Genomic DNA, 24,456 nt, shown 5'->3' with positions numbered 1-24,456 from the left:
TATTTCTTAAAACAATTTCTCAGCTCATACTTTGCACTGTAAGATACACAGGTTAGTAAATACTGCACTTTTTAACTTTAAAACCAAAAAGATGGAAGAGGACAGTTTTCTGGGTCTCTAGTTTCTCCTCTTTGTAACTATAATCATTGCAATTATTAAGGAGGTCTCTGTTCATAGGCTACAAAGGCATCTTCCTCTTAAAGAATTAGAGTTCTTTCACTGGGTTCTTGATGTACATGCTTTCCCTGTGGTTAAGAATATACTTTATAGATATTAAGCTATTCTCTCTTCAGATGTGGTCTGATTGATCTAATTTCACTCAAGGGAGACAATGCATTACTAATGGATACTTTGTCTCAAATTGCAGATTACAGTATTTCGGATGGGATCAGAAGGACACCAGGACATTGATTTGGCGATCCTGACAGCTTTACTCAAAGGTAAAAGAGTTTGTGTTCCAAGAATGCAAAAATAACTTAAATGGATTAATGCATCAACCTTACATCTCCTAATAGCAGATATAAACTCAAATGATACATGACACATCCAATTATTCATAAAATAAGGAACTCTCCTCTAAATCACTGCTATTAAATTCTTCTTTTGGGTAATCGGAAAAGTCATGATGCATTTTTGCATAGAAAAACATGAAGAAAAATCATGACTTTTCCAATAACTCAATTGAATACATTTCTTACAGTGCGTCTTGATTTCATAAGGTTTAAATATACTACAATTCAAGTCTTGTTCATTGAATTATAAAAATATGTATAAAAAATGGATATAATTGGTGCCAGCAAGTGGCATGGTAGTTAAGGTACTGGACTCCCACACGCCCAAACATGATTTGAATCCTGAGCCTGGTGGCTTGCTTTCTCACTTCTCTTCTCTTTCTCTCTTTCTGTCTCTCTCTGATGAGCACAAGTGCTTTTTAGAGCATAGGTAAAAACTAACCCTCTGCACCACAACAATATGGATGCCATGGTGCTTCTTGTGTGCCCATGAAAGAGTCAATCCAATATTTAACAAATTTTAAAATAATAATAAGTTAATTAAATAAATGATTTTTTAAGTTGCTGTAATAAGATACTAAGTTACCTGGGGTCATTCAATAATATTACCTGATCTATTTTTAAAAACCATTTAATGTGGCATATAAAACTGTATATATATATATATAGTGTGTGTGTGTGTGTGTGTGTGTGTGTGGTCTGTATGTGTCATAGTCAATGGTTTATATAATGTTATATAACAGTAATAGAACAGCAACCATTGTATTCTAATTTTCAGTCTGCTACCTTTCTTTCACCATTAGTGTTTTCTTGAGTACCCATCACGCAATAGCCACTGTGTTAAGCTATTTACAAATACTGTAAACTTTGTATTTATTGCAATCATATGCTGCAGGAGCTATTTTTAACCCTCATTTTACAGATGGGACAAGTGTAGCTACAAAAAGTTAGGTGACTTGCCAAAAATAACAATACTTATTAGCAGTAGTAAGCCTAGATTTAGTTCTAAGTCTATAACTCTTCCCTGTACCAAATGTGTAACCCCTTTGACAAGAATAACTATTGATCCTCTCCCACCCACTTCCCAAACGTTTATATGCATATTTGTTCAAAATCCTGATCACATTTGAGGAGGTCTACAACCCCGTGAAGTGTGTCTTGAGTCTCAGGTCAAGAACCTCTTCTCTAAAGTATTTCATCCCAATGAACTAAAAAATAAAAACATTGGGCAGAATAATTAAGGGAACCTGCATGGGCCGAACTACATAGCATAATGTAGGGCCCATTTTCCCTTTGTTAGAGACAAAAATGAAAGTTTTAGGAAAGTAATTCTATGACTTACTTTTTTGTCTTTTTCTTATTTTTTTTTTAGAGGCCACACTTACCAAAAAGAGACACAAAGAAAGAGGAAAAGACACTCCCCGTGGGAATAGTCACACTACAATCCCTTCTCCTCCACCTCCCTCTCTTCTGTATTTTGGGCACACATGCACATGCATTCAGGGTGTTTTCAAGCTACCAGGTCTAGAACTCAAATGTCAGGATTGACCATGTGGGCTCAGGCTGCTTTAACCACCAGGTCACAGAGCCAACCTAAGATTTGCTATTCTAATGTAAAGATAAGTAGTAATAATGTTTATAACATTTTGTGACACTTGTGTGTGTCATACTCTGCATTAGGTGTATTCTATGTATAAACACGTTTAATCTTTCCAGCAATTCCATCACTAGTTCATGATAATCTCCATTTTATAGATTAGAACACTGAGGTGCAGATTAACTCAGTAACATTTTCAAGATGAGCTGGCCAGTACATGATAGAGACAGTCTGACCTCGAAGCCTTCGCTTACATGTACCACCAAGATCTCCTATCCTATTGCTAAGGTGAAATGAAATACCTCATTTACAACTGTGAAAAAAATGCACAGCAAGTGGAGAAGTGACCTCATTACCAGTGAAATCACACTGACCACCATAATATCTTCTACTGAAAATATCTTCCTCTTTCACCAATCTGTGATACTTCACATTGTGCTGTACCTTTGGATTAACTTTGGTATTTATTTGTTATAGAATAGTTGCTTTCCAATATTTTTGAGCATGATAAAACCATATGAAATGCATTTTATATTTTAACAAATACTTACACATTAAATGTAGAAAATGAAATTAAAGCACATGAAATAATATTTACATCGACTATATGCACAAATGGGATGTTTTTTACTCATCTATTCTGTTTGCTTTAATGCTGATTATATTCCACTAAATTGATTTCAGGACTCACTAATAGGTCATAACCTGCAGTTGAAGATTTAAGGAATTATGATTTCCCTGAGAAATTAACATTTCTAATCACAATAATGGACATTCTTTATGCAGTAGTTGATGCTAATGGGAATTTATGCTATTAAAAGATTATGGTGGGTGAACTCTCTTTTGTGAAGGGTTTTAACAGCTCTTGGATATTGACCCAGTTGATTTGTAAAAACTATCAAGCATAATACTTTTGCTGACTTCGATGGAGGTCAAGAGTGTGTTTTTATAGTTTCAAATCCAAGCGTGTCGATTATTCTTCCTATGTGTTTTTTTATTATTATTATTATCCCTGGGCATTTAACATAATTTAATACTTAATTTCTACAATTTAGTTCTCAATTAATTACTGCTTGAGGAATCTTTGTATAGTCCAGTTTTGATTCTGAAAAATCTGGGAAATTTCTGAGAAAAGCAAAAGATAAAAGGAGGAGAGAGTCTTAAAAATTAATCATTGTTCCATAAACTTAGAAGAAAAAAAAAAAAAAGAAAGAAAGAGACAAATAAGAAGCCAGATGGCAGTGGTGGTTAATGCGATGGACTTTCACATGATTGCGTTCGAGTCGTAGACCCGGCAGTTTAAGAATCATACCCAGAACCTGTGCATGTGTCCCTAAAATCCAGACAGGAGAAGGGATTGCAATCTGGTTATTTTCCCCAGGGATTGATTTCTCACTTTCCCTCTCTGTTTCTGGCAAGTGCACGTGCCCTATGGCAGAAACCAAAAAAAAAAAAAAGAGGAGGAGAAAGAGAGAGAGAAAGAGAGAGAAAGAAAATGAAGGGAGGAGAAACCAGATGGCTGTGGGAAAATTACACCTTTGTCACTTCTTGTTTCTAATTTGGATTTCATTTTTTTTCAGGATTTGCATATTATGTATTATAGGATACTGTTTATATAATACAGACTTATTAGCTGTCTGTTCAGAAAAGAAAAGCCAAAGGAGAGGATTTTAAGTAGTTCCAATACAAAGTAATGCTAAGTAATTGAGGTAACAGACATGCACATTATCCTGATCATAACACATAGTACGTATGCACTGAAAACCATACTGAACCCCGGTTCAGTATGTACAATTATTGTGTCAATTCAAAATAAAAACAAAGAATGCAAAAAAGTTTTTTGCATGCCAGAAAGACTAAGCAATTAAATAAGTAATACGTTTCAAAAAGAACTTTGTTCTGAAGATGTCAGAGGCCTGTGGTTCTTTTAGATGGTGACCTGGATTAGTTTTTGAAAAGAAGTGATGTCACAGTCGTCCTTCACGTTAAAGTCTGGGCCAGCAACTGTGCACCCTTCTCCTCACCAGTTACAGCCCTCCCCTTCTCCTACCCCTTCCCCAGCCACACACATACAGGAGAGCTGAAAACGCGTGATGTCCCGTTGACTGAGTTTTCAAATAAAGAGAGAATTTCTTAGCACATGCATGTCCCAAATAGGGCACAGTCATAAGAAAAAATTGTTCATTATTTCCCTGAAACTCAAACTTAACTGGGAGTTCTGCATTTTTATTTGCTAAATTAGTTTCTCTATCCAGAGGTGAGCTGACATAATTTATACTTCTGGATGTGCTGACACTGTCACCGCTTGGTGACAGTGGGTTGCCATATGGCTGACAGAGGTTCAAGTCCTAGACCCAGAGGCTTGAGAAACATGCCAGGCGTGTGTGCATGGGTGTCCAAAATCCCAAAAGAACGGAGACATGCAGGAGAAGGGTTGGCAGCATGACTGTCCCCATGGTGGCAAGGAGGAGGGGAATACTTTTTCTTCTCCCTTTGTCTCTCTCTGGCAAGCATATTCTTTAGTGAAAAAGAAAAAAAAAATTAAGAAATCTTTTGGACTTCAAGCATCCCTCACATCCCAGCGTAAACCTTTTGCTCCAAACTCACTAAAGCCACAAAACATCTGCTCGCAGCAAATGAGGTCATTAAAGTGACCCTGGGTCCCTTCTGTGAATACAGGTACACCCAATTTTTTTCTACTTTTCTTACAGTCTTTGGATTCAATATAAGTTTAAATCATACAAGTGTATTCTCTTTCACTCACGCACGTGCAATACAGTGTAGTATGAGATGACTGCTGTCCTCCGTAAAGGAGAAATATTTAGTCTTTGGGTCTGCTCTTCATTGGTAAAGTTTATCAGAGGCATGGGGAGAAAGCAACCTTCATCACTTACTTCCTTTCCTTCGAAGCATGTTTAAAGTGCTAAAAGTGTATAAAAGCAGTATATTTCTCCTGAAAACTGTCAAGGTCATAAAAAACAAGGGAAGTTTGAGAAACTGTCAGAGCCTAGAGGAGCCTAAGGAGACATGACACCTAAGCGTTATGTGGTTTCCTGGAGCAGGAATTAAAAAAAAAAAAAGAAGTACCAGGTTAAAAATTAAGATGATCTGAATAAAGTACAGACTTTAAGGGTTTTTTTTTTCCTTTTAATGTTAAGAGAAAATAAGAAATATATACTATTAGATATTATGTATCCAAGGAGACAAGTTGTAATCAAAAGCTTCCATAATTCTTTCATATCAAAAGACCAAAAAAGATCACAATCTATAGTATTGATTATAAAGGTCAAGCACATATAGACTCAAAAGACTGACAGGCACAATAGTATCTGTAAAAGTATTTCTATCAATCACTATACACATCACATATTATATGCCTGATTGCTTTTTCTTTTTATAAAACGAGAATGAGCATGTGCACATGCATGTTGGGGGCAGGAAGAGAGAGGGAGAAATGGAAAGCGAGAGAAAAAGGAGTCTATTTTGACAGGGTTTCATCATGTCCTGAGCCTCCTGCTCCAGCCTCCCAGTGGGCAGAGACCACAGGTGCACCCACACTCAGCCAGATTTAGGTGGGGCTGAACCTCAGCCTCAGCCATCACACAGCAGTGCCCTTCCCCATGGAGCATCACTCCCTTATTTTAGGTATCATTATTTTCTTTTAAGTTCTATTTATTTCTTCCATGAGTGAAACACAGAGAAGGAGCAATCCCAATATGATCTTGATGCCATGGACCCACCCCCAGCTTCAGCCATTCCTAGATCACAGACACATGCCTGCCTAGTATTCTCAGGGCGGTCTCTACACTTGCACAGAGAACTCTCCCTTGTGCAATTAGCTCACTACTGCCACATTTTACTGCTGCACTACCGTCTGACCTCATTTACATTATTTTCTTAACTGAGAATTGTTTATATATCTTTATAATCCAAAATCCCAAACACCCATGTTGGCATCTTTATCACTTATGAAATACAAAGTTCCATATTACACAAATGGAAAGAGACAAAATTTTGTCCAAGAGAGAACTACAAAGTCGAAATATGTGTCTAGTTTAGTCACATATTGGTCTGGGAACATTTTCATGCAGAACAAACTGTGGGTACATAGTGAAGTGTCTCAGTTAAAGACTAAGCTTTTGGGGACCAGCAGTTGGAGTAATGGCTCTGTCACTGGACTCCCACATAGTCGACCACAGTTCAAGTCCTGGATCCGGTGGCTTAAACTCACACCGGGCACATGTGCGTGCGTGCCCAAGATCCCGAGAGGAGAATGGAGGAGAAGGGATTGCGGTGTGGCCATCCCCCCTGGGGGGTGATTTCTCACTTTCTATCTCTCTGTCTCTGTCTTTCTGGTGAGCGCACATGCCCTATAGCAAAAACCTCTCAAAAAAAAAGAAAAAGACTAAACTTTGGGTCAGCAGATGGTATGATGGCTAAGGTGCTGGACCCCCACATGTCTAACAGCAATTCAAGTCCTGGACCTGGAGGCTCGCTCACCCGTTCGCGCTCTCTCGCTCTCTCGCTCTCTTTCTCTCTCTCGCCCTTGTGTGTTCACATGTCATATAAAAAATTTAAATAATAATATTAATAAAATTAAGTAAATAATTCTTTAAAAATAAGACTAAACTCACCAGTTAAGGTCTATAAGGTGAACTCTTCCCAAAAGTATTTATTAAAGTTTTCTGTGCTGTAGCCACTTTCAGTCTTTCATGTGTCCTTTCACTTACAGATCAGACTTCCTCAAATGCTCTTGTTTCTTGGTGACCCACTTTCCCCCTTGATTCACATCATTAACTTAAATATCACAGAAAACATCATACACTAGCAATGGGAGTCTGGGCATGGGTCCCCCAATAAATCAATGTCTGCCACCCACCCCTTGTCCCAAAGCCACCCCGAAGCCACAATCCCCACTTTTACCTTGCTACCCCATCGTTTTTACAGACTAGGAAACTGAAGCCAGGGTCTGAAAATTGTTCCAGATCATTTGGCAAACCAGTAGCAGAATTAAAGCTTAAATCCAGGTCTTTTCACTTCTACTCAGTGTTCACTCCATTGCTCATGTGAGGCTGTAGGGGGTCCAAGGTTCCCTGGCTTTACAACAGCATAGAGATGCCAGGCATTTGTCCCTGTGGCTCCAGGAAGATCCCAAGTGATTAACAGAGCCAGACATCTCTTGCCCTAAGACTCTCGGGCACTGACCCAGGTCCTCGGCTGCCAGGTTTCCTTAATCGCACACACAATATTTAAGTAAGGGAACTAGGATTCCCACAGCTTTGCCTAATGTAATGGCAACAATAATTGTGATCTGACACTTATTTTACTAAGTTTTAGATCACCAGTGAAGTATGGCTGAAACTGGGAGTACTTTTAGTTACCAGTGATAGAGACACAATTTAAACAGGCTCAACAAAAGTATTTGTGGGTTCACATGAATAAAAAGCCTAAGGGTAAACTGATTTCAGACAAAGTGGATCCAGGGATCAAATGAAGTCAACAGCGTCTTCCTGCCAGCTCTCACAGTTTAGTTTCTACCTGGGACAGGCAGAGCAGCTAGAAAAACCCCCAACATAAAGACCCACCACTTCTGGTAATTACAACACGAGGGTCCCATGAAGGACTGCTTGCCTTGCATCAGTGCCCATTTCTGAGCCTATACCTGGTTGTGGGAGGGGGAACCTTTGCAAGAAACACTGTAACCATAAAGTGAAAGATGGGATCAGCTCCACTCATGTTAAGGATTCCCAACAAATGCCAAGGTTCTGGGCTGGTTCCATAGACTAGTGGCTAAAGGAGCTGGATCCCACTTGGCCGACAGTGACTTGAAGCCAGCCCTAGCTGCTTAAAAAACATGCTAGGAGTGTTTGTATGTGTGTGTGTTTGTGTGTGTGACACGCACGTGCACGTGCACTTGCATGTACCCAAAATCTCAACAGGATGGAGAAATGAAGAGGGGATTGCAGTATGACTATACTATATTGGGGGATAGTTTCTCTTCCTTTCTCTCTCTTTTCTTTTCTCTCTCTGTGTTAAGAGTGCATGTGCTCTGTGGTACTTAAGAAATAAATTTTAAAAACAAAACAAAACAAAGAACCAGAGACTTTATAGCTAGAAAAGTGTAGGGAGGTGTTCTGGTGGGACCAAAGCAACTAAAAGAAATACACATCTCTACAGTTCTATTTTTAGAAAATACTGAGGGTCAAAGAGTGTCAGATTTGCCTCAGATACAAACATCACAAAATCCATGTTCCAGGACTAAATTCTTATGGGCAAAAATAGATTCTAGGTCACATGAATACTAATCAGGGTTCAGACAGTCACCCAAGGCATCTCATTAAGTTTACTTCAGGTAGACCTACATGTGTCACTTATTAGCACTATTTACTACATATAAGTTACTTAATATTCTAATCACTGTAAGCTTTTCAGTCTTATGATCTGTGTTTTATTATTTCTGCCAAAATGTTAAAGAAGATTATATTCTTACCACTTTTTCCCTTGAGATCAAAATCTGTTCCTTGAAAAAAACTAATTCTATAAAGGTCAAAATCATCCCAGGCTTTCTCCACTTGGCTCCTCCCACCTGGCCCCCAGTACCACCCGCCATCCCTCAGTGTGGAACTTACTACAGTGAAATCACAAAGGTCATGCAACAATAGTCCGAGCATCACTACTCCCTGATTGGACAAATTGCTTGACCTCATTAAGCCTCAGTGCCCTAATCTATATAATTGAGATAACAATCAAACTACATCATTGTCTTAACAATTCTAATCAATAATGCAGGTAAAGCACTTAGCATGGTACCTGGAAAATTTTATTGAATAAGTGGTGATATGACTGATGATCATGATGATGCAAACTAGAAATGAGACCACGTCTGCTTTTAACGCATGGTACTGATGTACACAGTGCCTGGCATGGTCAGAATTCAAGATATGGATATAGATAGATAGATGATTGATCGATAGATGATAGATAGATAGATAGATAGATAGATAGATAGATAGATAGATGATAGATAGATAGATCCATAGCTACAGAATACTTTTTTCAGCAGAGAACTTTACATTCTTTGGTCTGTTAATGATTCTTCCTTTCCATCCAACCTCTACCTCCCACTTCCCCCTCACAGTACCTGGTATCTATACTTACCTTTTCTACTATCATATATTTAGATCTTTCTACTTCTGCCAAAGAATGCAGATATTCAGTACATATTAAGTGGAAAATATAGTATGTATCTTTTTTTTTTATAGTATGTATCTTTCAAAGTGTGACTCACTTCACTTAACATTAAGTCTTCTATATTCATCCACTTTGAATCAAACAATAGAGTCTCATTGTTTCTTAGAGCTGATTTATATTCCACAATATGTATGTGCCACAGTTTTTCAACTCAGTCATCAGTTTTGACCACTTAGCTTGATTCCATGTCTTGGCTATTGTGAATAATGCTGCAATAAATAGACGTGCAAATGCCTTTCCTTGTTCTTTGGGTAAATACCGAAGAATAGGATTATTGGGTCTCATGGTATTTCTATTTGTAGATTTTTGAGGAACTTCCATATTGTTTTCAACAGTGATCGTACTAATTTAAATTCCCACCAGCCATGTAAAAGGGTTTCCTTTTTACCATGGCCCCACTAACACTTGTCATTCTTTTTTTTTTTTTTCCAAGTCATTATATCATTATAACAGGGCTATCTCATTGTGGTTTGAATTTGCATTTGCCTTATGACAAGAGACTTTGTCATTTTTTCATATGCCTTTTGACCATTCATAAGTCTTCCTTGGAGAGTTATCTATTTGGCTCATTTGCCCATTTTTTAATTGGGTTATTTATTTTATTATGGGTGAGCTGCTTGAGTTTTCTGAATATTCTGATTATGAAACTCATCTGAGGAATAATTTGAAAATATTTCCTCTCACCTTGAGGGTTGTCTTTTCACTCTAATTGTTTCCATTGATGTGAAGACACTTTCTAATTTGATGTAGTCCCACTAGTCTATATATAACCTTTATGTCTATATGTAATCCCACTTGCCTGTGTTTTAGGGTTTTTATTTAAGAAATATTTGCCTAATCTAGTTTACTCTAAGTTTCCTACTAGTCCTATTATAGGGTGACACTTTACATTTAAATCTTTGATCCCATCTTGAGTTGATTTGTAAATGGTGGGGGGTCCAATTTCATTTTTCTGCAGGTAGATACTTAGTTCTTCTAGTACCATTTGCTGAAAAGAATTTTCATTTCTCCAATGTATTGTCCTGATTTTTTGTCAAATATCAGTTAACTGTATGATTCATGGGTTATTTCTAGATTCTCTATTCTATTCCTTTGGTCTATGTGTTTATTTTTGTACCAGTACCGTGTTTCTGATTATCACTACTTTGTAATATATTTTGAAGTCAGGTAGCAAAATATAATGCTTTTTTTTATGATTCTAGACAAATTTTATGATTTTTTTCTACTTTTCTGAAGAATGTCACTGGCAATTTGATAGAAATGTCATTGAACATGTAAATGTATTTAGGTAGACTTGAATTTTTTTTTGAGGTTTTTTTCCATAGGACATGTGTATTTGACAGAGAGAGACTGAGACAGAAACAGTAAGAGGGAAAGTTAGAAATCACCTCCTGGAGGGATGACCATGCAGCCCCTTCTCCTCCATTCTCCTCCTAGGATCATGGGCACACGTATTTATGTGCCCAGCTTGATTTTTCAAGTCACCATGTTTAGGACTTGAACTGCAGTTGGTCATGTGGAAGTCCAGTGACATAACCAGTCCACTGTCTGCTGACCCCAAAATTGACACTTTGATTATATTAATTTTTTCAATCCAAGAACATGGAATGTCTTTCTTTTTTTTTTTTTTTTTGGTATCCTATTCAATTTTTTTTCAATTTTTTATAGTTTTTCTTGTAGAAGTCTTTTCCTCTAGAGTAAGGTTTAGTCCTAGGTATCTTATTTTGTAGCTAATATGAATTGGATTGCTTTCTTCAATTCTGTCTCAGTCTGTTCATTGTTGGCATATAAAATATGATAGATTTTTCTTCATTGATTTTGTGTCCTGCTATTGTATTGAATTCATTTATCACTTCTAGGAGCTTTTCATGGATTTCTCTGGATTTCATATGCATATAATTATATCATCTGCAAATAGGGACAGTTTAACTTCTTTTCGTATTTAAATGCCTTTTTTAAGAATTACTTATTTAATTTATTTATTTTAATTTGACCAGAGAGAGACAAAGAGAGAGAAAAAAAGTTGAGAAAGCAAGCCACTAGGTCCAGGACTCAAACAATGGTTGGCCGTGTGGGAGTATCTAGTGCCTTAACCACTATGCTACCTGCTGGCTCCCTGAAAGCCTGTTTTTGCTCCCTTGTCTGATTGCATTGGCTAGGATTTCCAGCACTATGTTAAAAGGGAGTGGAGAAAAAATGGGCAGCTTTTTTTTATTCCAGTTTTTAGTGGGAAAACTTCCAGCTTTTCCCCATTCAGGATATTATTAGCAATGGGTCTATTATATATTGGCTTTTATTGTATTGAGGAACGTCCCTTCTACCCCTACTTTGCGAAGAGTTTTGATCATGAAGAGATGTTGTATTCTATCAAATACTCCTTCTCCATCTATGCATATAATCATATGTTTTATCTTTCTTTCTGTTAATGTGATGCATTACATCTATTGTTTTGCATATGTTGAACCATCTTTGCATCTCTGGAATAAAACCTGTCTGGTCTTGGTGTGTAATCTTAATGTGCTATTGGATTCAGTTTGCTAATACAATATCTTATTGAGAATTTTTGGGTCAGTATTCATCAGGGATATTGGTCTATAGTTTTCTTTTTTTGTTACATCCTTGTCTGGTTTTGGTATCAAGGTGATGGAGCCTTCATAGAATGACTGTGGGAGAGTTCCTCCTTTTGAATCTTCAGAAACAGTTGAAGAATTGGAGCTAGCTCTCCTTTAAAAGTTTTATAGAATTCTGGACCTGGACTTTTCTTTGTTTTTATTACTGATTCAACCTCATCACTTGTTATTGGTCTATTCGAATTTTCTATTTCATCTTGATTTAGCCTAAGTGACTTGCTCACGTCCAGAGATATGTCCTTTTAATCTACATTTTGTAGTTTGTTGGCATATAGTCACTTGTAGGATTCTCTCATAATTTTTTTTATTTTTGATATATCTGTATCTTTTTAATATTTCCAGCTTCATTACTCATTTTATCTATCTGGTTCTTTTTTCTGCTTCTCTTTAGCTAATGGATTGTCTATTTATTTCTCCTCTCAAAAAACCAGGTTTTGGGACCAGCAGTTAGCGTAATGGCTATGTCGCTAGACTCCCATGTAGTCGACCACAGTTCGAGCCCCGGACCCAGTGGCTTAAACTCACGCTGGGCACGTGTGCGTGCGTGCCCAAGATCCCAAGAGGAGAATGGAGGAGAAGGGATTGCGGCGTGGCCATCCCCCCTGGGGGGGTGATTTCCTGCTTTCTGTCTCTCTGTCTCTCTTTCTCTGTCTGGCGAGCGCATGCACCCTGTAGCAAAAGACCTCTCCAAAAAAAAAAAAAAACAGCTTTTTATTTTGTCAACTTTTTGTATAGTCCTTGTATTATGTATTTCATTTATTTCAACTCAAATCTTCACTATTCATTTTCTTCTGTTATTTCTGGGCAATTTTTATTGTTGCTTTTTCCACTTCCTTAAGATGTGATGTTATTTATTTGCCACCTTTCTATTTTTTTCCTGTGAACACCAATAACTATGAACTTCCTTTTATGACTGCTTTCAGTGTTTCCCAAAGAGTTATGAAGAGTGGTGTGTTTGTTATCATTGGTTTCAATGAAACTTTTAATTTTAGTCTTAATTTTTCCAGTAATTTAAAAGTCGTTCAGGAGTAGTTTGTTTAGTTTCCATGTTTTCGTTTATTTTCAAGGACTTTTTTTGCAGTTGATTTCAAGTTTAATTCCATTGCAGTCAGAAAAGATGCTGGGTAAAGATGCTATATTTTTTGAATTCTTAGAGACTTGTTTCATGGCCTATTACGTGGTGAGTCTTTGAAAATGTTTCACGTGGAGTTGAGAAACATGTATATTTTGTAGTTGTTGGGTGGAATGTTCTATACATGTCTGTCAGAGCCATTCGGTTTATGGTATCAGTTAGTTCTTGTGTCTCTTTGTTTACTTTTTCTCTAGATGACCTGTTTATTCAGTGGTGACAGTGGGTATTGAAATCCCCAACAATTAGTGTGTTACAGATTTATACATATGTGGGTGCCTTGGTATTGGGTACATAAATACTAGTGTTATATCTTCTTCACAAATTAATCCTTTTGGAACTACATATTGTCATTCTATGTGTCTCTTTACCCTTTTTATCCTAAGTCTATCTTGTCTGCTATCAATATCATGACTCCTGTTTTTCTTTTTTTAATGTCTGCTTGCGTAAAATAGCTTTCTCCGGCCCTTCACTTTCAATGGATGTTTATCTTTATCAATGAGGTGTGTTTCTTGTAAGCAACACATAGAATGTCCCTGTCTTTTAATTCATTGAGCCAGTCCGTGTCTTTTAGTTGGGAAATTTAATCCATTAAAATTCAATGTTATTATTGATGTATGTAGACTTAATTCTGTCATTTAATTAGTCTTTTTTTCTTTTCTAGTTGTTTTATGTTCTATGACTTCTACTTATTGCCCTTTGATTTTCCAGGTGTATTGTTCCCTTAAGTATTTCCTAAAGAGCTGGTCTACTTTTCATAAATTTGCTTTTGTTTATCTGGAATGAACGATTTTATTTCTCCTTTCCGTTTGAAGGATAACCTTACCAGGTATAGCATTTCGGGCTGAAATTGTTTTTCTTCAGAGTTTTAAATATGTCTTCCTATTGTTTCCTTGCCTTCCTTGTTTCAGTTGAGAAGTCCAATATTAGTCCAATGGGGTAATCTTCATAAGCAACTTGTCATTTCTCTTCTGTCATTTTTAGAATATTTTCTTGTCTTCGATTTTTTTTACTAGTTTGGCTATGCTATGTCTTGGAGAGGATCTTCTTATGTTAAATCTATCTGGTGTTCTTTGTATTTCCTGGATTTGGATTTCCATATGCCTCTCTAATTTTGAAAATTTTTCAGCTAATATATCATGAAGAAGATTTTCTAAGCCTCTACCCATCTTTTCACCCTCTGGAATCCCCATTATGTGAATATTCATACACCTAATAGGTGTCTAGGATTTTAAGCCTCTACCCATCTTTTCACCCTCTGGAATCCCCATTATGTGAATATTCATACACCTAATAGGTGTCTAGGATTTCCTGTACATTGTCCTAATTTTTTTTTTTTTTGGAGAGGTTTTCGCTATAGGGTGTATGTGCTCGCCAGAAAGACAGAGAGAGAGAGACAGAGAGATAGAAAGTGAGAAATCACCCCCCAGAGGGGATGGCCACACCACAATCCCTTCTCCTCCATTCTCCCCTTGGGATCTTGAGCACGCATGCACACACGCCTGACCTGAGTTTAAGCTGCCGGGTCCAGGACTTGAACTGCAGTCGACTACATGGGAGTCCAGCAACATAGTCATTAAGCTGGTCCCGATTGTACTAATTTTAATGGTTATTTTTCCATTCTTCTCAGTTGCCTGGACTAAGTCATAAGTTTTGTCTTCAAAGTCAAAGATTCTTTCTCCTGCAAGGTCTAGTCTGCCATAAATACTTTTGAGGGAAGTTTTGATTTCATACAGTGGATTCCTTATCTCTAGAAGTTCTGTTCGATTCTTTTTCAGGGTGTCTATATCTATGGAATTCTATGTTCTCATCTTCTGGAATTGGTTTTGTTTTCTCTTGTTTCTCATTGAGTTTAGTTATGATAAATATTCTGATTTTCTTTTTTTTTTTTTTTTTGGAGAGGTTTTTGCTATAGGGCATGTGTGCTCACCAAACAGACAGAGAGAGACAGAGAGACAGAAAGTGAGAAATCACCCCCCAGGGGGGATGGCCACGCCGCAATCCCTTCTCCTCCATTCTCCTCTCGGGATCTTGGGCAAGCACACGCACGCGCCCGGCGTGAATTTTAAGCCACTGGGTCTGGGACTTGAATCGCAATCGACTACATAGGAGTCCAACAACATAGCCATTACGCTAACTGCTGGTCCCAATATTCTGAATTTTTTTCTGACATTTCTGTGATTTCTTGTGTTTTATCCATTGTTAGTAAGGCGTTATTGTATTCCTTTGGGAATAAGTATATCCTGGTCCTCTCACATTTCTTGAGGCTCTCCTGTGGTTTTTAGTTATCTGGAAATGTACTTGCTTCTCTTTGTTGGAGTAGATTTCTGTAATTGTAGGTGGCAATATGGTATCCACAGTGAGAATTTGGGGTTCAGATTTACACTGTGGAGTTTCTCTCTATTTTTCTGCTGGAAAAAGAATTCTTCCAAAGCCTCACTGTGGGCAGCTACTTGACTCTTATAGACCCAAATCTCTCTGACCCCAATGTAGCTGAGTGCTGAGCTGGGAAGTTATCAGTAGAATGTAAAATGGTAGCTGAAGTCACGCTCATAGCCGCATGAGCCAAGGTAGCCTCTCTTCCCACACTTTAGGCTGGGCAGGGGGCTTTGGTGATAATCTTAGGCTGGGCCCTGCTTTCCATCTACTCCTTCTCACTCTGACTGCAGGAACTAGGATGGTAGTCTTGAAGTTCAAGGCAGCCTCTTCTCCCACACTGTAACTCAATGTATGGATTCTTATTGAATGCATGAATGAATGATCAGTAGGCATTGAGATCCCATTAGATAGACTTAAATCCTAGTTCTTTACTGGCTGTGGTCAGTTAATCAAGTTATTTCACCTCCATATGCCTCATTACCTTCTCTGTGAAAAGATAAATCAACTATAGCTCTCTCATGTGAGTTGACGGAAGGGCCTGTGAGACAGTGAGACTGGAAGTTCTTCGAAGGCAGACTGTCTGCCTTCTTTGTGGCAAATCCTTAACACATGGTAGTTTCATACAATTCACCTTCTAAAGCAGGCTTTAAACATTAACACTGGGACATCCCCCACATCCAAAATCCATCAGAATCATAAAATGTTCAATTTCAAAGGGCCCGTAAATTTGGAAAAAAAGAAAGAAAGAAAAAGAAAAGAAAAATCTCTAACATATATGTGAGGACCAGAAAGGAAGCTAATCCACCAATTTAAAATGAAATTAATTTTCCAGCAAGTTTATTTTCATGCAAATCCAAACAGATCTCTGGGAAATAACAGACAAAGGTAGACGGCGGCTTCAGATATTTCTGTGTGTCTCTAACAGTAGAATGTAATAAAACAACCGAAATCTCTTAATCCCTTTTATTTGTCTAATGCTTTACAATTCACGAAGCATTTTTCATACAATTTTACCATCTAAACTTCCCAGCAATTTTGTAGAACACTTACCAGATCAGAACTGGCACTTTCTCAGGCAGCAGAGTGTTCAGTATAAGTAATTATGCTAAAACTACAATAAACCAAGACTGTCTTAGCAAATTGGGCAATATGATCACCCTGGTTACAAGCCCCACCTCCAATTAGGAAGTATCCAGAGAAAATGGATTCTATCTTCTTTGCATTCATCTCCCAGCAACCAGCAAAAAACCTGACACATGGTGGAAAATTCAATAAATCCTTTTTATTGATAAATATGAAGTTGAATCCCAGCCCAATCAATTGCTAGCCAAGTCACATAAATAACATAAGCCGGGGCCTTTTTACCCCTTAATATGCCATTAAAGTGGACTTAATATTCACAGAAATGTAAAGCCCACATCCTTCTCAGGATTTCCACAAATTCTCAAAAGACTTAAGTTCTTGGTCACCCCTGCCTCCGGGTTCCTGGTTTCATATTATTATTTCTTCTGTCTTCTCATAATAAAACTCAAAATGTAAAGGTTAGCCCTCCCCTGATTTCAAAAGGAAAAATAATGAAATAAAACAACTCACAAATTTACTTATACAAAGCATTTAATCAACATAGTTGACTTTTCTTTAAAAAAACATGGTAACGAGATAAAAGAGAGGTTTACATCTCAATAATGTAAACAGCTTCTAACTGAACAGCAGACATCTCCAGTGTTTGACACAGCGGACTTTGCATGGACCCTTCACCCATGATTTCTCACATGTCATACCATCTCACAGCTGCCTCCTTTTCAACACCACCACTCCTCCAATTACTTGCTTTGCTTTAAGAGTAACACAAACTGGAGCCAGCATGTGGCATAGTGGTTAAGGCACTGGACTCCTACACAGTTGACCACAGTTATCCTGGACCCAGAGGCTTGACAATCACACATTGGGCATGTGTGCATGCATGCCCAAAGTCCTGAGAGGAGAATGGAGGAGAAGAGATTGCCATATGGCCATCCCCGAAGGGGTGAATTTTTTTTTTTATTTTCACTGTCTGTCTCTCCAGTGAGTACGCACACCCTATAGCAAAAATCTCTTTAAAAAAAAGGAGGAAAACTCCTCTTCTCCTTTCAAACAGAGTAGCTCATCCCTGTAGGTCATCCCTGTTCTGATGTTTTGACTATGCGATCAAGGCTCATCTAGCTGAAGTAGCTTTGCAAGTATCTCAAACAAAGGCAACGCCCTTCCTAAACAGAGTTCTGGTGCCAATTCATTGGAGAGAATGATTTTTTCATCTCTTTTATAAAAGTGATAAGTGAAAGAGTGAAGCTCAGATTCATGCTTTTCCTCAGAGGAAGAGAGTATAGGATTCCTTGCTCTGGGCCATAACCACCAGCAGTAAAGGTACAACATGTACACTTAAACATTTGCAAAGACCATGAAAACCAGGGCCCCCAAGCCTGCAGTCTTAGGCCATTCCTAGCAGAGCATCAAGATTATGACCATATCCATAATGTTGTCTCATGGTTTTAATACCAAATAGTGTTATGAAGATCTAGGAAACTGAGAGGCCACCGGAGGTGTTTGGAAGAACTGGAACATTCTCCCTCTGCATGTGCAGTCATTCTAAGGACAGATGTAGTTATCCCTGGCCCCTCATTACACCAAAGCTAAACATTCTTTCATTCTGTGACTTACTCATGCCTCAGAACTGGTATGAGAACGGAGCTCAGTGAACTTACTGACCTACGTATTAAGGTAATTGTAAACCCAGGGCCAGCAGGTGGCATAGAGGTTAAGGCAACTAGATCCCAGATGGCCAACCCCTTGGTTTGAGTTCTGAACCCAGAAACTTTACATTCACAGCAGGTGTATATGTGTGCATGCCCAAAATTCCAAGAGGAGAATGAAGGAGAAGAGATTGTGACATGGAAATTCACCATCCCAAACCCTTCCCCCCAGGGAAATGATTTCTCACTTTCCCTTTCTCTGTCTCTCTCTGGAGAGCACATATGCCCTGTAGCAAACTTAAAAAAAAAAAAAAAAAAAAAGCTAATTGTAAACCCAAGTCTTGGAAATATTTCTCAGCTTGTGAAGAACTCATCACTGCTAACTTCCCGGTAGGACTATGGAACTCTATTTTGTCTATCTTGGTTTGCTCAAGAGCCATGAATCAGCTTTATTTATTAAAAGTCAACCACTGCATAGTTTGAATTACATATTCATTCAGGCAGTAACGCAATATCAAAATGAGTAATTTCATTAATAATAAAAACAATGGTGGTAACAATAGTAAAACTAGCCTAACAATGTCAACTGTTATTGTAACAATAACAAACTGTCATAATAACAACTAACACAGAACTTAGAATGTTTATGAGTACTTACTAATTTAATCTTCATACTACCATAGTATGAAGTATGACAGTATAGCACTACTAACAGTGCAGATACTGTCAGTATCATCGATTTCCTCAGCTGAGTACCTTGGCCAAGGTCAAATAGCTTGAAGTTAATGAGCCCATGTTGTCTGATCTAGGATACTTGCCCTTCTTCCTGAGCATCCGTGTTCAGGCCTAGATATTAAGAAGTACCACCATTATTGGCATGTTTTAGACAATCCATGATTACTTAGATTTTCTTGGTATATGAAAAAGTATAGACATACTAGCAGATAAATATGATAAGATAAAATCAAAGAACTCCTCCAGAAAGTAAAGAAACAGAAAAAGTAGAAGAAAAAGAATAGAAAATAAATCATCAAAACAATAATTTCAGAAAAAATTCCCAGAACCTCAGAACACACATGCGTAGATTGTAAGGAACTACTGAGTGTCCAAATATTTGCTTAGAAATAAACCCACACCAAGTTATACTATCATATTGCAGAACATGGAAGACAAAAGAAGAAAGAAAAGAAAGAAAAGAGAAAGAGCTTTCAAAGAGAAAAAAATGGTAACATACAAAGGATCCAGAGCTAAAATGCTTTAGACTTCTAAATAGCAATACACAAAGCTGTTATGCAATTGTGCAATGCCTTAAAAATTCTGAAGATCATTTATCTGTCATCTAGACTTCTTTATCTGCCCCCCCAGCCACTGTAAAGGCAGAATAAAGACATGGTTAGGCTTTAGGTGTCAAAAAAATACACTCACTCTTCACAAATCATTTCTTCAGATATAATGAAAGGATGTCCTCGTCAATATTGGGGGGGGGGGGGGCTGGTGGACATGGAACACAAGAAACAGGAACTCTAGCACAGGAGGGAGGTGTTGGAAATACTTACTCTGGATGATGAGAAAGGGAAACCCAAGGTGACAGTTCCATCCCAGCTTAGGAAGCAAAAGCAGGAGCTGGCACGCCTGAAGGCTTTAGCCTGTAGCAGGCATAGTGTCACATCTGCTGCATGTGCTTCGCCACAAGTCAGGAATCCAGTCCAGATTCAGTATGAGAGAACATTACAAGAATGTGCATACTGGGAGTTAGAGCTCCTTGGGAGCCATCTTCAGAAACCTGCTACCACAGGGGACCAAAATAACCAGCCACAAGTAGAGAAGTCGTTGCCTCTGAAGAAAGAGGAGTAGGACTATGAGAATAGAGATTTTTATAACAAATCATGTAGAATTAGATGACTCTAAACTCTGTGCATATTATAAGACTTAAAAAAAAGTATCAATACATAGGATCTCTGTGTTTCTTTTTCCTTGTTTTTTTGAGAGATTTTTGCTATAGGGCATGGGCGCACACTAGAAAGAGAAACACAGAGATAGAAAATAAGAAACCCCCCCCCACCAGGGGGGATAGCCACACCGCAATCCCTTCTCCTCCATTCTCCTCTTGGGATCTTGGGCATGCACGCACACAAGCCTGGCGTGAGTTTAAGCCACCAGGTCTGGGACTCAAACCGCAGTCAGCTATATGGGAGTTCAGTGGCATAGCCATTATGCTAACTACTGGTCCCAATCTCTGTGTTTCTTAATACTCAAAGAAAAACAGAATGAACAAAAGAAAAAGAGAGAACGAAAGGCAGGAAATCGCCAATGAACTAATTGCAGAAAATGTCCCAGAACTCCAGGGCATAGGTTTCTATAGCATCCTTCTAAAAACTGACAAGAAGGAGGGTGCGGGTATTTTATTTACCATACTGGTATAAATTCCTTTTTGTCAAATCACAAGTAAACAGAATACCTAACAAAAGGGGGTTTTATTTTAACTCCTCAGTCTTACATAAATAACATGTTTCTCAGCTTTGTAGGTTGTGCATAAAACAGGAACACTTTCATAAAGTTCTTTGTTAATGTGTTGATAGGAGATATATTTGGCTCATTTTACTGCAGAAATAGCATAATAAAGAGGACACACCCATTTAGGTAAGTTGGCAAAAAGAGGGAAATAGCATGGTGCTTTATAATATTAATCATCAGCCGTGTAATTTCATTTGTCGTTTCTGCTTGCATATGTTATGACAGGAGAAAATAGTGGCAGTATTTACTGCAGAAACTCTTAGCAAATATTACTAGATAGGCAGGATATATATTGAAGTGCCTGACTGTGTAAGGTTTTTATATGGTTTTAGTCCATAAAAGTCAAATATGCCAACTCCAAATATAAACCTATAAAACTAAGAACAGTTCATCAAAGTGAGCAAGATCTTGTGCAGAAAAAAGGAGATACAGTGGATAGAGGAAAAGCAAAGTTTAATGACCACCTCCTTCTCTCTCTAGATCAGGTGTCTAGGAAGTGGAGGGACCCAGGAGAGAGGAAGTGACCAGCTCTCACTCTAGTCAAGGCTCAATCCTGAAGAGTGCAGCCTTCAGTCTCTGAGGAGCTACAGGGTAACCAAGTAGGACAGGACAAGTGCAGCGATTCCCTGTCCAGCAATTCCCAGCAATTGCCAAGTGCAGCTTGTACCAGGTGCCACCAGAGAACACCAGAGCCACATCCTGATATACCCTGGTCTAGAGAGGGTGCAGAGGTTCTTTCCAAATCTCTTACAGAGATCCCCATGCTCATGGCCCAGGTTGCACAAGCACAACCAATCTTCTCAAATGGAATTTCTACAAAACTCATTCTTACAGTTAATTTACTTTTTCTGAGAGATAAAGAAGAAAAGAGCGAGAGAGACGGTCATCCCCATAGGGTTTTTTTCTTTTATCATTTATTTATTTATTTTTACACTTTTCCACAAACATTTACATATCAAAAAAATTTTGTTTGGGACCAGCAGTTAGCTAAATGGCTATGTCGCTGGACTCCCACGTAGTCGACCGCGGTTTGAGTCCCAGACCCGGTGGCTTAAACTCACGCCGGGCGCGTGTGCGTGCGTGCCCAAGATCCTGAGAGGAGAATGGAGGAGAAGGGATTGCGGCATGGCCATCCCCCCGGGGGGTGATTTCTCGCTTTCTGTCTCTCTGTCTCTCTCTGTCTGGCTGGCGAGCACACGCGCCCTATAGCAAAAACCTCTCAAAAAAAATTTTTTTTGCTCATTCTCCATAGTTCTTGACAGTTAATAAACCACTTTCAAAATTTCAAAAAACCAAATTTTAAAGATAGTGTTCAAAGTATGTGTTATAATTTTGTTTGTGACTCTATAACAACAGAAACACTATGGTTTTAAATATTTTTGAGAAAATATTTACATGTCAACTACACAAACTGTTGAAAAGCAAACACCCAGCACACAAGTCACACATAAACCTTCTCAGTTCAGCCCTGCCTACCAAGTATTCTCGTATATACCATCTACTAGCAAAGATCAGTCTCTTTTTCTTCCTTTAAAGTCTCCCTCAAGATAATCCTCTGGTTGTGGCTACTCTTTTGGAATCTCTACTGATCACAATGCTGGGCTGGAAAAGTCCAGGTTATTTTATGGTATGAATTCTTTCATATAGCTTCTCTAATCTTCTCTGCCAGGCAGAACTGTTCATGGTGCCAAGCCATCTTTCCAAGAGCTTCTATTGGCTTGCTTGAGATTTACCTAAGTTCCATAGTCTTCTGATTAATCTTCTGATATGACATTCCAGTCAAAGCCATATCCAATAATGAGTATTTCCAATTTCTGATTCAATGCAACAGGAATTATTGAACTTATGCAAATAACCCTCCTGCCACAAAGTAAGACTGCTCCCAAATATTTTCCAATTCCAGAGGGATCGGGAAGGAAAGAAAGTTTGTTTTCATTTAAAGAAACAAACAAACAAGAAAAAAATATTTTAACAAATTGCTGAACCTATCAAAATCTCAAAAGAAAGCAAAATCCTTAATTTGGGAAAACAAAGCATAGTAAAAAACAAATCAGTAATGTTTTACTCAAAAGTCATAAAATTCTATTTCGCCAGTTCAGCCTTGTGTTCAATCTCTCTTCTGTTGAATTTGCAGTGTTACCATAGTCGGATCTTTCCATTTAAATCCTGGAAGTTAATGTTCAGCATTATTATTGATATTTCTTGTCCCTAGCATTAAGTTGGTCATTTTCTTGGTTGCTTTTTGTTCCTTTATTTCTGTATGTGTCTTTAGTTTTCCTGGTCGAGCACTCCTTTCAGAACTTCTTGAAGAGTAGGTCCGCTATTGGCAAATTCTTTCAGATCTTGTTTATCTGAGAATGTTGTTATCCTTTCTTTCCATATGAAGGATAAGCTTACCACGTATAGCATTCTTGGTCTAAACTGTTTTTCACTTAACGCTTTGAATATGTTTTCCCATTCTTTACTTGTTCTCATTGTATCTGATGAGAGGTCTGATGTTAGCCTGATGGGATAACATTTATAAGTAACTGACGTTTCTTCTTTGCCAATTTAGTATCTTGTTTTTGTCTGTGGTTTTGGCCAGTCTGGCTATGATGTGCCTTGGAAATATCTTCTTGGGTTGATTCTATCAGGGGTCCTTTGTATTTCTTGGGTCTGAATATTTGAATGCCTCTCTAAATTTCAGAAGTTTTCTTCCAGGATTTCATAGAATAGATTCTCAGTGACTTTATTAATTTCTTCACCTTCTGGGATACCGTTATCTGGATGTTTAGGTGCTTAATGGTATCTAGTATTTCTCATATAGTATTCTCATTTGGGGGTAGGGATATTTTCTCATTCTTTTTTTTTTCCTAGATCAGAGATTTTGCCTTCAACATCTAAGATTCGATCTTCTGCATGGACTAATGAGCCTTGAATACTTTCAAGGGTGGTTTTGATTTCCTGAATGGCAGCCCTCATCTCTAATAGCTCCATTTGCTTCTTTTTTATGGTGTGTATTTCCTCTTTCAGATCATGCAAGAACTTCCTCACCTCCTGGAACTCATTGTCTCTTTTCTCCTGCATCTTCTGGAGTTCATTGTCTCTCAGCTCTTGCATCTCATTTATTTTCATCATTATGAATATTCTGAATTCTCTATCAGACATTTTCACGAGTTCCACTGTAACATCTGTGGATGATGAAGGAGTGTTTTTCCCCCCCTTAGGGGAGAGGTATTTTCTTGGTTTCTCATATTTCTTTTGCCTCTGCAGTGGTTTCTGGTCATTCTATGACAAAATCTCTCCTCCCCTGTGCTTGTCTGAGAATTTCAGGAGTCTAGAAGATGGAGTTTAGAGCATAGCTTCCCTGAACATGCCAGGACACAGGACACACCTCAGCCATAAAATGGCTTTTTTTTTTTTTTGAGAGAGGTTTTTTGCTATAGGGCATGTGCACTCACCAGAGAGACAGAGAGAGACAGAGAGAGACAGAGAGACAGAAAGCGAGAAATCACCCCCCAGGGGGGATGGCCATGCTGCAATCCCTTCTCCTCCATTCTCCTCTCGGGATCTTGGGCACGCATGCTCACGTGCCCTGCATGAGTTTTAAGCCACCAGGTCTGGGACGCAAACCATGGTCAACTACGTAGGAGTCCAGTGACATAGCCATTATGCTAACTGCTGGTTCCCAAAATGGCTTCTTCTCTGCATATTTTAGGAGTCTAGAAGATGGAGT

The 24,456-nt window shown here is 38.2% G+C and overlaps 1 protein-coding gene across 7 annotated transcripts in view; it reads left to right on the top strand.

Annotated features, from left to right (window-relative positions):
• Positions 1-24,456, top strand: part of TRPM3 (transient receptor potential cation channel subfamily M member 3) — a 657,305-nt gene that overhangs the window by 471,179 nt on the left and 161,670 nt on the right. For all 7 annotated transcript variants that reach the window (XM_006152487.3, XM_014589340.2, XM_006152484.3 and 4 more), the window contains one exon: positions 368-440. In XM_006152487.3, the coding sequence (XP_006152549.1) occupies positions 368-440 (73 nt within the window). The remainder of the gene's footprint in view (positions 1-367; positions 441-24,456) is intronic.

Source organism: Tupaia chinensis, unplaced genomic scaffold, assembly GCF_000334495.1.
Source record: "Tupaia chinensis unplaced genomic scaffold, TupChi_1.0 Scaffold000354_1, whole genome shotgun sequence".
NCBI classification, from domain to species: Eukaryota; Metazoa; Chordata; class Mammalia; order Scandentia; family Tupaiidae; genus Tupaia; species Tupaia belangeri.
Note: the sequence above shows the minus strand (reverse complement) of the source record. Positions and strands in the feature narration are given on the sequence as shown.